Genomic DNA, 15549 nt, shown 5'->3' on the forward strand with positions numbered 1-15549 from the left:
TATTGAGTTTTGATTTTGTTGATGTTGATTCAATTTATGGGTAAACCAGTTTTTACAAAATCTATGCTAATACAGGTATGTAAGCCATGTCCAAAAGAAGAGGAAAAGGTACATTCTTTGAGGGTCAAAGATAAAAATGTTATATTTAGAATCATAGTAAAATTATGACTGTAGAGGAATGTATGTTTCTTGGCTATCTGAATGCTGTGTTGATATCTAGTTTAACCAATACCTTTTCTCATGCTCTTTAGTAGACTTATTCAATCAATGATTCTGGAGCAAATTCCATTTTGATCCTTTAATAAGGGCCTAAAAGGTAAAACAGTCCACGCTTTTCAAAAGTTTGAAATCTTGTTTTAAAAAGAACTGTCTAGTGAGAAAAAAGGTGTTCTTTACAACTGATTCAGGGATGGTAATTATTTAGTCTTTATAGTAAAGTGCTTTTATTTGTCTTATATTAAGAGGATGAAAAATATATTGGCATTTTTTTTTTAACAAGTCTGACATTTATTTTAAGGAGTTTTTAGCTCTTTTTAAAACATCTGAATTTTTTTTATTAAATAATGTTTTGCTATTAAGACTAAGGAGAATAACAATTATAATTCCTAATTCATATACAAATGGCATTTATTCTCATCAGGGATTTTTTTTCTGTTAACAAGCTTTTCAACTTTTTTAACTATGGGCTGTTTTTAGTCCTTACATGGTTCAAAATGGAGCTTGCCCCAGAAGCAAGTTATTGAATTATTGAATTGTGATATTGATATTATTGATATTATTGAAATTATTGATATTAGATTTTGAAATTATTGATATTATATTATTATATTATTATTATATTATTATATTATATATATATATATTATATATATTATATTTATATATATTATACATATATATATTTATTATATTATATATATTATATTATTATTATATTGATATTAGGATTGATTTTGAAATTATTGATATTAGTAGCAGATTATTGAATTGTGAAAGGATAAAAGAAAAACGCCATAAGAGATGCATTCACTTTCATCCTAGCTGAATTGTGTTGTAAACTGCAAATTTATCTAATTCAGTTCAATTTAATAATAGGCTAAAAGATAATTGATAGTTTTTGTTAAATCAGTCTTTTAAATCAGTCCTTTTAAATCAGTCTATTCATTCTTAGAATTTTGCTATAGCTCATGCCATATGAGCTCTTGGCTCTTCTGACCTCATCACAAGTGCCATGCGAGTTGTTAGTTCTTGTTTTTTCTGGCTTTGTGATAAAGTCCCAGCTATTAAAAGGGAGATTTGGGCAAGTTTTGACCATGAAAGGTGATCTATGTGGGACAAGAGTATAGCAATAACTGGCTAGTCTTACACGCAATATCTGACTATTTTGCATTTACTTTTAATTGTAAACTGAATATCCACAGTCATATCAAATTTCTAGAAATCACATACAATCTTTACATGGCAAATATTGTTCCATTTTATTAGATATTATAATGTAGAGAATTTCTTAGCCTAGAATTTTTCTTAGATTGCTTCGATTTTGTTTAAAATGTTGCCATTAAAATGCCAAATTACCTCCAGTATTTAATTTTTTGGCCAAATTTATTAAATTAATTAATATTTGGACTTAGTTTAAGATTGATTGTAACCCATTATTGAAAACTTACAAATAGGGTTAATTAACTCTTGAAATATATGCTATATTTTTTTTTAGAGTAAATGCTGTGACAACATAATTGGTAGGAGCCTAATTATGTTCCAAACTAATTAACTGTTAACCAAACTAACTGTTCCCTCCTCAACACCCCGCTCTTTACGCTAAAGTTTGACTCTGGCTCTCTACTCTACTTTTTAAAACAGTAAAAAACTTTAGCGGAAAGGGCGGGTGCCGAGAAGGGAATAGTTCCCTTCATATAAATAATGTAAATAATGACGAAGACCACACTGCCTTTCCATAATACAACAACAAAAGAGAGAATAATGAGGACTTTTAAGCGAAAATTAAAAAAAAATGGATTAATTCAAAAACGTTCAGAAATTAAATAAAAAAAACAAGTTTTTTCAACTGAAAGTAAGGAGCGATATTGAAACTTAAAACGAACAGAACTTACTCCTTCATATAAGGAGTAAGTTCTGTTCGTTTTAAGTTTCAATATCGCTCCTTACTTTCAGTTGAAAAAACTTGTTTTTTTTATTTAATTTCTGAACGTTTTTGAATTAATCCATTTTTTTTATTTTCGCTTTCCGCACATGAATAATTAAAACGTAATTCGTATATTAATTTAACTTTTTGGCTAAATGGCTTCCTCATAGTTTTGATCGGGTGATTTTGGGAAAAAAGGAGTGGGGAGTAGGCCTAGTTACCCTCCAATTTTAGGTTATTTAAAAAGGCAACTAGAACTTTTAATTTTTACGAACGTTTTTATTAGTAATAATATACGTAACTTAAGAATTAACTTACGTAACGAACCTCTATATTCGTATGTTTTTATTATGTATATGAGGGGGTTCATCCCCTCGTCAATACCTCGCTCTTTACACTAAAGCTTAAATTTGGTCCCAAATCCTTAAGAATGACTGCTGAATCACAAAGGCCGTAGAATAAATAGTTGAAATTAATAAAATCAATTTAACGTAAAGAGCGAGGTATTTGGAGGAGGTGAACTCTTATGCATAATAATTTCTGTTTATTTTAAGTTTTAATACTGCTCCTTACTTTCAGTTGAAAAAACTTTTTCATATTCTATTTTTCATTGTTCTTAAAAAAAAATGCTAAACAATCCTGCATTCCCTTCATGGAAATTTTTTCCCCCTTGACAAATTCCTCCATGAAAAGTTCCCCCCGCGTAACCCCGTCCCATCCCCCTCCCCCAACCAAAAAAGTCCCCCTGAAAGCATATGTACACTTCCCAATAACCATTACTATATGGAAACACTGGTCAAAGTTTGTAATTTGTAGCCCCTCCCACGGGACTGTGGGGGAATAAGTCGTCCCCAAAGGAATAGTTATTAAGTTTTTCGACTACGTTGAATAAAATGGCTATCTCGGAATTCTGATCTGGTGACTTTGGGAAAAAGATGAGTGTTGGAGGGGGCCTAGGTGTCCTCCAATTTTTTTGTCTCATAAAAAGGGCACTAGAACTGTTAATTTCCGTTAGAATGAAGCCTCTCACGACATTCTAGGACAACTGGGTCCATACGATTACCCCTGGAAAAAAAAAACAAGCAAATAAACACGCACCCGTGATCTGTCTTGTGGCAAAAAAAAATGCAAAATTCCACATTTTTGTAGATAGGAGCTTGAAACTTCTACAGTTGGGTTTTCTGATACGCTGAATCTGATGGTGTGATTTTTGTTAAGATTCTATGACTTTTAAGGGGTGCTTCCCCCTATTTTCTAAAATAAGGCACATTTTCTCAGGCTCTTAACTTTTGATGGGTAAGTCTAAACTTGCTCTCAACTTTACTTTTTAAAACAGTAAAAACTTTAGCGTAAAGAGCAGGACGTTGAAGAGGGAACAGCCCCTTTCATATACGGGGTAATTTCTGCTCGTTTCAAGTTTTAATGTCGTTCCTTACTTTCAGTTAAATAAAGCTTGTTTTTTTTTATTTAATCTCTGAACGTTTTTTAGTTAATCCATGTTTTGATTTCGGCTCTCTGCAGCTGAATAATTAAATCAAAATCTGCATATTTGTTTATTTGGCTAAATGGCTTTCCCATAGTTTTGATCGAATGATTTTGAAAAAAGGAAAGGGCGGGGGAGGCCCAGTTGACCTCCAATTTTTTGGGTACTTAAAAAGGCAACTAGAACTTTTAATCTTTACGAACCTTCTCATTAGTAAAAGATATACGTAACTTACGAATTAGCTTACGTAACAAAGTTCTATATTCGTATATTTTTATTAAGTATATGGGAGGGTTCGCTCACTCGTCAGTACCTCGCTCTTTACACTAGAGCTTAAATTTTGTCTCCTGAATCACAAAGGCCGTAGAATAAATAGTTGAAATTACTAAAAATACTTTAGTGTAAAGAGTGAGGTATTAGGAGGAAGTGAACCCCTTATATGCGTAATATTTTCTGTTCGCTTTAAGTTTTAATGCTACTTCTTACTTTCAGTTGAAAAAACTTTTTCATATTAATGTTTTCATTGTTTTTTTTTAAATAATGCTAGAAAATGCTGCGCCTTCTTCATAGAAATCTTCTTCCCCCATGACAAATTCCTCCATGGAAAGTTTCCCCCACATAACCCCCTCTTCTCGACCCCTCCGCCCAACCAAAAAATCCCCCTGAAAACGTCTGTACACTTCCCAATAACCATTACTATATGCAAACATTGGTCAAAGTTTGTAACTTGCAGCCTCTCCCACGGGGACTGTGGGGGAGTAAGTCGCCCTCAAAGACATAATTATTAGGCTTTTCGACTATGCTGAATAAAATGGCCATCTCAGAATTTTGATCCGACAACTTTGGGGGAAAAATTAGCGTTGGAGGGGGCCTAGGTGCCCTCCAATTTTTTGGTCACTTAAAAAGGGCACTAGGATTTTTCTTTTCCTTCGAATGAGCCCTCTCGCAAAATTCTAAGATCACTGGGTTGATACAATCACCCCTGGGGAAAAAAACAACAAAAACAAATAAACACGCATCCGTTATTTGTCTTCTGGCAAAAAATACAAAATTCCACAGTTTTGTAGATAGGAGCTTGGAACTTGTACTTTAGGGTTCTCTGATACGCTGAATCTGATGGTGTGATTTTCTTTAAGATTCTATGACTTTTAGGGGGTGTTTCCCCCTATTCTCTAAAATAGGGCAAATTTCTCTGGCTCGTAACTTTTGCTGGGTAGGACTAACATTGATGAAACTTATATATTTAAAATCAGCATTAAAATGCGATTCTTTTGATATAACTATTGGTATCAAAATTTCGTTTTTTGAGTTTTGGTTACTATTGAGCCGGGTTGCTCCTTTCTACAGTTCATTACCACGAACTGTTTGATTTCAAGTTAGAAGTAAATTATTTGTCAAATTTTAACAACACTAGAGTTTTAGGCATTTAAACATAGATGAACCTATCATTGCGGAAATGCTACAAGTATTTCTAGTAAGACTAGGATTTCAGCAAAAGTCCAAATACATTCTGTGTCCCAATTTAGAATTAGAATTTAATTGTGAAAGTGTCACTTCTAAAAGTTTGTAAAAGCCTCCTGTCTAAAATAGTACTCTTGAAGTCTGTTCAAAATCAGTTATTTTTATCGTTTTCACTAGAAACTGATTGAATGGAAGTTTAATAATTTTCTCACTCTTCATATTCTTCTAGAAATAGGATAAGTTGTTCCCCTCTCCTAGTAAAAGATGCTTTTTTTCACTCTTTATACTCTCCTCTCTCAGAAAAAGAAAAACATCCCATTTTTAAGTGTTTTTTGATAAAGCATATAATCAGCTACAAAATATTTTCTGCAGTCCAGGTTTAGATTTTAATTCTGATTTTGAAAGCATCACTTTTCTAGTGCTCCAATCTTCAAAGGCAATAAAACTAAATTCCTAAATTTTGCTGTAATATTTTATTGTAAATTAAAATCCAAGCTTTAAATATTGCTTTAATACTAATACCAAGCTTTAATACTTTAAATATTGATTGGTTAGAAACATAGTTTTGAATTTTAGCACCATCTTCTTTGTTTTGAATTCTAGCACCATCTTCTTTGTTTTGAATTTTAGCACCATCTTCTTTGTTTTGAATTCTAGCACCATCTTCTTTGTTTTGTATTTTAGCACCATCTTCTTTGTTTTGAATTTTAGCACCATCTTCTTTGTTTTGAATTTTAGCACCATCTTCTTTGTTTTGAATTCTAGCACCATCTTCTTTGTTTTGAATTTTAGCACCATCTTCTTTGTTTTGAATTTTAGCACCATCTTCTTTGTTTTGAATTCTAGCACCATCTTCTTTGTTTTGAATTTTAGCACCATCTTCTTTGTTTTGAATTCTAGCACCATCTTCTTTGTTTTGAATTCTAGACCATCTTCTTTGTTTGAATTTTAGCACCATCTTCTTTGTTTTGAATTCTAGCACCATCTTCTTTGTTTTGAATTCTAGCACCATCTTCTTTGTTTTGAATTCTAGCACCATCTTCTTTCAAGAAATCAATGATATTTCTAATACTTTTGACAGCTAAATGAGTTGAATCTTTGTTTTAGCCAAAATTATAATAAAATTGATTAAATGGATTTATCATATCTTGTGAATTTCTAGGTAATTTTTGCCTTTACTGCCCTGGGTCAAACTGGAATAAAATATCAAAGTGTTGCTTCATAAAATTATATGTTTCATAAAAGGCTAATATATTCTGTTATGGACGTGTTTCAAATTCCAAAGATGGCAGAACTCATCACCCTTTCTGAGTCTTCTGATATTAAAAAAGGTAAGTTATTGAAGGAAATTTTTGGAATTAAAATAAATCTTCTTTGCTTTGTTAGTTTTTTTGATTTTTGAATAAAAATATGTTTTTTTAAACTCCCTAATATTGTTTTAGAAATATTTCCTATCTATTGCTGCTCTTTATGAATTGAGCAATTGTGGAAGGGAATTTGTATCCAAAAAATAACATCCTCAGCCTGCTCCAGAGAAAAACAATAACCTTCAATCCATAAATGTTGAGAACAAAATAATCTCATCCTTTGCCGAAAATAAGCTATATTTAAAATATATTATTTTATATTGAAAATATATTAATAAGTATATTTATAAAATTTTCCAGCTTGCACTTTACTTCAAGTGATTTTTTGTTTAAGTTATATTATATTCTTGATATTGTCAGAGGAAAAACAGAACAAGAGAAATTTATAGACTGCTATTAAAGTATAGAAGTATGGGCCTTCACCAAATTTCTCAGTGGAAAGGGGGGGGGTGAATAGAAGCATAATTATGTTATATTCTTTAGAAACAACGGAATTATAGAAACACCTCAAAGGGGGGGGGGAATCTCTAGTACTTTAATGCACCAAGTCTTATAAACTTTAATGAAAAATATACCAGGACCATTTCAGTGATTTGACTTTACCATGGTAATTGCCTCTCTACAACCAAAAACTTGCAACTCTACAACCACTCTACACTCTACTTGCCACTCTACAACCAAAAGCCATGTTTTTTCTTGGTTGCCAATTTGAAACTCAAATTTTTAAGTACTAAAGGTTCACAATAAAAATAGAATTAATTAAACAATTTTTAAGTACTTTTAATTTTTACACAATTAAAATATAGAGAGTCTTAGATCTATTTGTAATTATCCTGGAAGTATAGAAAATATGTAATTCACCTAGTCGTTATTAGTTCAATTTAAGAAAACAAGATTTATAAAAATGATTTATTCTCAAAAATCATTGTTACTTTTAGAAATAATCTTATCTTACAAAAATAAAGTTTTAGACAAGAAAGACAGAATCACTCTGAAAAGAATTACTTAAGGCACATAAAAATTTTGATCTTTAAGTTACTTTGGAGAACTTAAAGGGTCAATAAGGAAGAGCTTCAACTGCTTTAAAGAGGGTTAAAGAGAGGTTTAAACAGCAAAAGTTTCTTAAAGTTTAAGCAAAAACTAATATGAAATCAGAGTCTCTAATCTCCCGTATTATATTACTAATTTCGATTGCTGGTGCAAATCCAAATGATTCAAAATCTGGTCCTAATGATCCCAAGCAAAGGGTAGTAGATTTCTAGTTTATTGTTAGTTTATGATAGAATCATGAAAATATGCAACCAATACCTCTAGTCCGGACAGATTGGCTGAGATCAAGTGATTTTAATAATTTTTCCTTGATTAATCAGCAGTAATGTTTAAATGTTTGTGATGAAGGAGATATCTGTCAAGTTCATCTTGCCACTAAAGGCTCCAAAATGGACTAAAGGTTCACAATAAAATAGAATTAACTGAATAATTAAGTGTCTAGGGCTAAAAACAAAACAATTATGGAAGAAATTTAAGAACAAACATACAGGAGTGGAATTTTTTTTTGTGACCAATCATGAATTGAGATGGAATTGTCAAGATTTAAGACTTGTATGAGAACAATGGAGTTAGTTGAAATCGGCTCTTTATATAAGAAACCTACGTAGAAAAAACACTCAAAATGAGGGACATCTCATCATATTTAGTTGCAAATTATAAAAGTAATTTGCATCAAAGTTACATTAATTCTCAAGTTGCCAATTTGAAATTCCAGTTTTTAAGTACTTTTAATTTTCACACAATTAAAATACAGAGAATCCTGGATTAATTGCAATTATCCCGGAAGTATAGAAAATATGTAATTGACCTAGTTGTTATTAGTTGAATTTAAGAAAAGAAGATTTAGAAAAATGATATATTCTCAAAAATCATTGTTACTATTAGAACGAATCTTATCTTACAAAAATAAAGTTTTAGACAAGAAAGACAGAACCACTCTGAAAAGAATTACTTAAGGCACATAAAAAGTTTGATCTTTAAGTTACTTTGGAGAAGAAGGGTCACTAAGGAAGGGTTTTAACCGCTTTAAAGATGGTCAAAGAGAGGTTTAAACAGCAAGAGTTACTTAAAGTTTAAGCAGAAACTAATACAACATCAGAGTCTCTAATCTCCTGTATTATATTACAAATTCCGATTACTGGTGCAAATCCAAATAATTCAAAATCTGGTGCTAATTATCCCAAGCAAGGGGTAGTAGATTTCTAGTTTATTGTTAGTTTCTGATAGAATCATGAAAGTATGCAACCAATACCTCTAATCCGGACTGTCAGGCTGGGATCAAGTGATTTTAATAATTTTTCCTTGATTAATCAGCAATTGTATTTTAATGTTTCTGCTGAAGTGGGTGGGGGGTAATTGTTTTCTTTTCTGTATATGTAGATATCTGTCAAGTTCATCTTGCCACTGAAGGCACCAAAATGGACTAAAAGTTCACAATAAAAATAGAATTAATTGAACAATTAAGTGTAGGGCTAAAAACAAAACAATTTAGTGGAAGAAATTTAAGAACAGAGACACAGGAGTGGAATTTTTTGTGACCAGTCACGAATTGAGATGGAATTGTCAAGATTTAAGACTTGTACGAGAACAATGAAGATAGTTGAAATCAGCTATTTAATATCAGAAAGCTACGTAAAAACACTCAAAATGAGGACATCTCCTCATAATTAGTATTGTAGTTGCGCTAATCAAACTCTGCTGCTTTTATGTTGTTCTTTAGATTAAACTCCAAGTAGTAGGTTATAAAAGTACTTTGCAACAAAAGTGAATTAGATTCTCAAGTTGTATATTAACATATTATTTGTGTTAATCTTTAGTTTTATGTCATGAGGTGGCAAATCAGTAATTTTAAATAAAATAAGAAATTTTAAAGTTAATTCAGTTCTTTCTTCCTGTTTTTTTCTTCACAGAATGATGCATTTTATGGAATTTGTATTCTCCTAGGATTTATCCATTGAATTCTTGCTGTTGTTTCTCTTGTCACAAAAGAATTTGTGTATGATTTGGTATCTTCGTTGCTGTCACTCCTTTTCTAACTGCTAATTTCGTTGTCTTTTTTTCATCATTTCCTAAGACAATTTTTCAATGGTATATCCTAAGACAGTTTTTCAATGAATTTGGTATAGCTGTTTGGATTCGTTCACTGTCTAATATAATAGCGCATCATATCAGAGATATCCAAAACGCTTCATTTCAATGTTCTAACAGGACATTTACTCCACAAAATCTTCGTTTGCTATTCAGTATAATTCGGACTGTTGCTTGTTCTGTGCCTTTTGCTTTAGCAGTTTGGAATCATAATCAGTATTTCCAATTGAATTTAGAAATTCTGGCATGCATTCTATTCCCCATTTCTGTTTATGCTTAACAGATGCTAAAATAACAAGTTCCTTCATTCCATTGTAATTTTAATTTGCCTTCTAAATTCAGATTTCGTTGTGAAGCATTTTTTCGATAATTCATTGTGATTCTTGGTGTTGCCTTTTCCAGGGACGTATCTCTAGCATTTTTATTGAAAGGGGGTTGCGTCCACATTCAGAGAGTCAGTGGGCATGGGCTATCCTTCAGGGGAAAGCAGTAGAAGCTGTGGCCTCTTTGTTTGCCTATACTTACAGTAATTACTAAGAATTATTATATAAATATTACAGTTGGTAAGTAACTTACTACTAACCACAACCTCTACTTTATTTTAATAAAGGTAAAACTTAAAAACTACAAAATCATTATAAATGTTAGGTTATTTATTTCAAATTTGCGCCCCTAAAATTTCTGTGACCCCTTAACTTTCCTTCTTTAGAATCACCTGTGGGGAAAGTGGTGTTCGAAAACTTGTGAAAAAAATAATCCTAAATGTATTTTAAAAGTGTCTGAAAATTCTAACGATTCTGTTCCGAATTTTCTCCCATTAGTCTAAGGGAAAATCAAGTATCTTTGTTGAAGAGGGCCATCAAAAATATGACCCAAAGCTGAGGCTGGACTATTAATTGGATCACGTTTGTTAATTAATTTGGTCAAAGTTGAACGTGCCACTGTTAAGATTGTCTTCACTTTCTGTTATTGTGTTACTTTAAGAAGATGCAGAGGGGAATTAAATCCCTTTTTAATACCTTCTCTTCTTGTTCCACTTTCTTTTGCTTTTTTAAAATTAGTTTTGAGCCAAAGAAAGAAAGTAAGGATTTGTGCCCTTTCTTGATTTATTAGCCGATTATTACCAATTAAAATCAATACAAATTATATTTTTAATAGCCTTATAAAACACATCAAAGTTGAGCTGAACAAAGGTGGCTTTTACAGAACTAGTTAAGGAACCGAAAGCTTGGCCATTTTAGATTTCTCAGCCTTTAGACGTGCTTTTTCTGAATGAATCATTTTCAGAATATGTAGCTTTACCGCTTTACCGGCTTTACCGTTAATATAAAAGTGTATATTCCCCTTCCTTCCTTGAATTCCCGCGCCCATCATAGGAGATTGAATCTGGCAGTTGAACTACGCACTATTCCAGCAGCCCCATGCATCGCGTCATTCAGTTGCGCCTTATTTGAAAATGACGTCTTAGCAAATTAAAAAGTACACCCTTGAAATTGCCATTGGTAAAGCCATAAATAGAAAAAATACAACCCCCTCATTGACCAATAAGAAAAAATCACGTTTTTACATGAACAGCTGTGATATGTCCTCTTATTTTTCTTTGTTGCTATTGGGGCATTTTAATTGATCGAGGAAATCTGTCGTGAATTCATTTCTTCCTTCCTGTTTATTCTTCACAGACGATAAAATAACATGTTTCTTTATTAAATTAAAATTAATATGTCTTCTAAACTTATATTTTGTTGTGAAACATTTTTGTTGCTGAACAAACTGCTGCGTGTTCCATGCATGGTCTCCTAACATCAGTCTATTTTTGAAGAGATAGCGGTTGTGTAAGTATTTACAAATCGGCTTTGAGGAAGACCTAAAAAACTAAAATTTACAGTTTTTATAAATAATGATTTGTTGGAACAGGAAGAAATTTTGTCCAACCGCCTGAACTATCTAACATTATAAGACCAAGAGAACAACGCGAACAATGTAAATTCACAGTGGGTGAAAATGAACAGTCTAGTCCATCAAATGGCACTAGACCAATATGAGCTAATGAAGCAAAGGAAAATTAAAAAATTGTCTTAAGCAATGAAAATCCAAAGTAAAGAAGAAAGAAAAGTGTGGTTAGAAGACACGCAACGATGAAGATTAAAAGGAATTAAAATTAAAAATTAACAAAAAAGAATTTTGTGGTCAGAAGGCATGCAACAGCAGGTATCAGAATGCATCAAAAAGGAATATGAAGAAGAAATGAACATTAGGTTTGGAGAACAAGGCCGTCGCAACCTTCAACGCCAACGAACTATGGCACAAAACCCACTAAAAACCTACGAGGAGGCCATAAACTAAGCAAGTGTTCTTTAACGTTGTATGTATTCACTTGGAAACCCTACATTTTCCCAAGGAAAGAGTTGTAAACAAGGGTTATTCATTTAAAGATTGCTGCTGCCATGGTCGAATTGCATTGCCACCTCCGTAATCTTCAAATTAATTGGCTTGCCTTTTTCAGGATATTACACGCTCTAAAAAATTCCACGAACGAATATGAAACTTGAACTCATGTTTCGCTTTAGCTTCATTCGACGTAAGCGATGATCGAACCGTCAACTGTTCATAATGGCTGGATAAATCGATCACAAAATCAATTTAATGGCGTATTCATTGCAAACCCCCTGAAAATTCTGAGCCACCTTCATGTGGCCAAATGTACTTTTTAGACCCAATAAAGCTGTTGAAGAACACGTTCCAAATTTCTTAAACTATGTGGTCTCATAGAAGAAATACTGAGAGACACAAACAACTCTACCAAAGGTAGTGTGAAAATGCCAGAAGTGGAGGAGTTGTAGGTCTACATGGTGTTTCACTAGGACAACAAATGCAGACAGAAGACAAGTGATAATGAGAATCAATATATACAAGCCTGCCACGTAGCGGTGCCATGAGCCGTCGGCGGAGCCTCTGATTTCATTTATTTTTTCTTTAACTATGTAAATGTATGTGCTTTCTTTCACTCTGTCTTTTAACCTGCTTAACCTATTGAAAAATTTTCAGAATTCATCCTTTGTTCAATCGTTAATCCTGAAGTTTTGTGTGGTCTTTTTTCAAGTCAAATGTCGTTTGCTCAATACTTTTTGAGGTTCTTTATCTTTTTATATAACCAATGTCTTATAACAAATTTTGAGTGTGTTTTACGTCCTTTTTACTCGTAATTTATTTCAGAAGTTCAAAATGATTTACCAGGTGACTGTGAGGAGATTTTCAACACTTCTGACCTTTATGGGTCCCTTAAACAGGAAGTTTTTCCTGCTGACACTTTCTCCGAATATTCTGGATCATGTAAACTTGAACCTGACACCCAGGAATTGGACTCAACATGTTTTGACAATAAAGGTACATGACAAGCATTCATGGTATTCAAGCATTTTGTATGATTGAAATTCAGATAATGGTTTATTGAAACACATAGGGCAAATGGGCTAAATACTTGGGCTGTAAACTAAACTTGATGGAAATTTCCTTGTATCTTGTATCAATTTTCAATTATTGCTAAACCAGCTTTGGGTGTAACAAAACATTTGCTATCAGCCTATGGGTCCGACAGGAACGTTTGCAAATTGTCACTTGAAAGAGGTTTGGTTAACATGTTTTTCTGAAACGTAGAAAATAAATCCTAAAACTCTAGCGTTAATTTTGTTTTGTTTTGTTTTTTTAAATTGAGACATGAATTTGTTTATTACTATTCTGACTGCTGGGAGTCTGGATAAACCTCACAGGAACTTTTGCTTTAACAAAATACGTAATCTAAACATCCAAACATTTGCAATAAATGAAGATATAATATGAATAAATTATTTCAGAGTTAATTACTCTTGAATATATGACGCAAAGTTAAATCATTTCTAAGTTCAAGTTTTCCTTCTTTTATATTTCTTAGCAAACTTTCTGAATTATCCTAATATTAAATTTGTAGGAAATTAGTGACATTTTTTAATTGCTTTGATTACCACAGCTGAATCTCTTTTATTTTATTTTCATGATTTGTGAGTAAATTATTGAGGATATTTGAAAAATAATTTTTAATTTTTTTATTCCTTTATTTATTTTGTTGTAGGAGTTGAAAATGCTTCATTAAGTGGTACCAAAACATTTACGGAATTATCAAATTCTACTCTATCACCCCAATGTCAAGTTTCTCCTATGGTCAATTCACCCATAATTTCTCCTTTGTCGTCTGAATCTGACTTCCAAGAGGTGGATAGGAACAACGAAGGTATAATTCAAGTAACTCATTTGTCATTTGTTGAATCACTTTCTTTTAAGAAGTTTTTTATTGTCTAAGGTTAAATCATAAATATTACCTAAAGCTTTCAAATGGCGTTACTAAAAGCTAACAGTAATATAAATATTAATCACATAATACTTGTAAAATTTTAAGTTTCTTATGAGACGTTTTCACCTTAACAAGTCGAAAGCGCTTTCTAAGTAGCTGAATGGTAAAACAACTGATGAATTTCTCTAAGAGCTGGTTCTGAATGATTATAAATCTGTCATCTCCAAATATTTCGATATACAAAATTCAATTGGCTATTGTTTGGATGTGAAATCCCTCGATATAATTGTTATTCGTGAATTTTTTTTGTAATGATAAAATCATCCCATTTGAATTTGTTAAGGCATTTAGTTTATTCTCTTTAGTTTTATTATAACCTGACTCTAATCTTCTAATCTCTAACTCAAAAGTTTGGTCTCTAGTATTTAGCTGTTATTGTGTGCAAAAATTGTAAAAAATTAGAAAAATTGTAATTCGTGAAATTTCCAAAAAATTGGAAAAATTGTAATTCGTGAAATTTGTTTTGTAATGATAAAATTATCCCTTTTGATTTTTTTTTAAGCATCTTTTTGATTCACTTTAGTTTTATCATAATCTGTCTCTAATCTTCTGATCTCTAATTCAAAATTCTGGTCTCTACTATTTAGCCGTTATTGTGTGCGAAAAATTCCCCCAATTTTAAGAGAAAAATTTAATAGGAAAAGGAATGCAGTGCTCAAATGCTCAAATCATGCTCTGGACTTGAACAGGTGGTGGAGGGGGGGGGAGCTAACCTCATGGCTACCGTCTTGGCTGAGATATAATTTTGAATAATAAGAGATAGTTAATTATCAAAACTAGTTAGCCAGTTGATTGTACAATAATTCAAATGCTCTCTGTTGTGGTTTTACTCTTTAATTTTTAACTAAGTTTTGACTAATTGGTCATCTTATTATCATCCTTTTTTCAGGCATTTTGCTTCATCTTTTAGTTTTGATATATAGTCTTTTTCTAAATTATTCTTTCTTTATAATCTGCTCTCAATCATTCCCAATTCAATTTTTGTTGTAGAAGCTGAAGATATTTCATCAAATGACACAGAAATGCTCAAGGAAACCTCCAACTCTATTTTATCACACGAACATCAAAATCTACCTGTTGTTGTATCACCCATGATTATTAATTCACTCTCTGAGTCTGACTCCCAGGAACTGAATAGCAATGACGAAGGTACATTTTAAACTAACACCGTCATGTTAAAAAAATTATCTAAGTTCTTTCTCTGCATTCAATAAAAGGTTCTCATGATTTTTAAAGCATTTAAATAGCATTGCTAAAAGTGTAAGAGTAAGACCAAGTTTGCGTTTTGAATCCTAGTCAAGTATTTCAAAGTAAATAAAATGTAAAGCATAAAAAAACTGTGAGACGAAGTGTTTCTCGTGAGACGTGTCAACAATTTTAAGTCTGCACATTTAAAAAAATAGATATTTATTAAATTTTATTAAAGGTAAATAATTATAGCAGTGAACTGGAAACGCACAATAATTATCACACTAAAAATGGTGATGGCCATGTGTGGCCTATTTTAAAACATTGACTTCTTTTTTCCTAAACGAGTTAAAATGAGAGAAACTTCACTCTAGTGGCTGATTAT

The 15549-nt window shown here is 31.9% G+C and overlaps 1 protein-coding gene across 4 annotated transcripts in view; it reads left to right on the forward strand.

Annotated features, from left to right (window-relative positions):
• LOC136035195 (zinc finger protein ZFP2-like) overlaps positions 1-15549 on the forward strand; it is a 33691-nt gene that overhangs the window by 9903 nt on the left and 8239 nt on the right. For 2 of the 4 annotated variants that reach the window (XM_065716779.1, XM_065716780.1), the window contains exons 2-5: positions 6250-6418; positions 12806-12976; positions 13698-13856; positions 14967-15125. In XM_065716779.1, coding sequence (XP_065572851.1) covers positions 6319-6418; positions 12806-12976; positions 13698-13856; positions 14967-15125 — 589 coding nt within the window. In that variant the 5' untranslated portion in view covers positions 6250-6318. The remainder of the gene's footprint in view (positions 1-6249; positions 6419-12805; positions 12977-13697; positions 13857-14966; positions 15126-15549) is intronic. The other 2 variants (XM_065716781.1, XM_065716783.1) reach the window with 2 other exon arrangements.

The sequence above is a fragment of the Artemia franciscana genome, chromosome 14, assembly GCF_032884065.1.
Source record: "Artemia franciscana chromosome 14, ASM3288406v1, whole genome shotgun sequence".
Lineage (NCBI taxonomy): Eukaryota > Metazoa > Arthropoda > Branchiopoda > Anostraca > Artemiidae > Artemia > Artemia franciscana.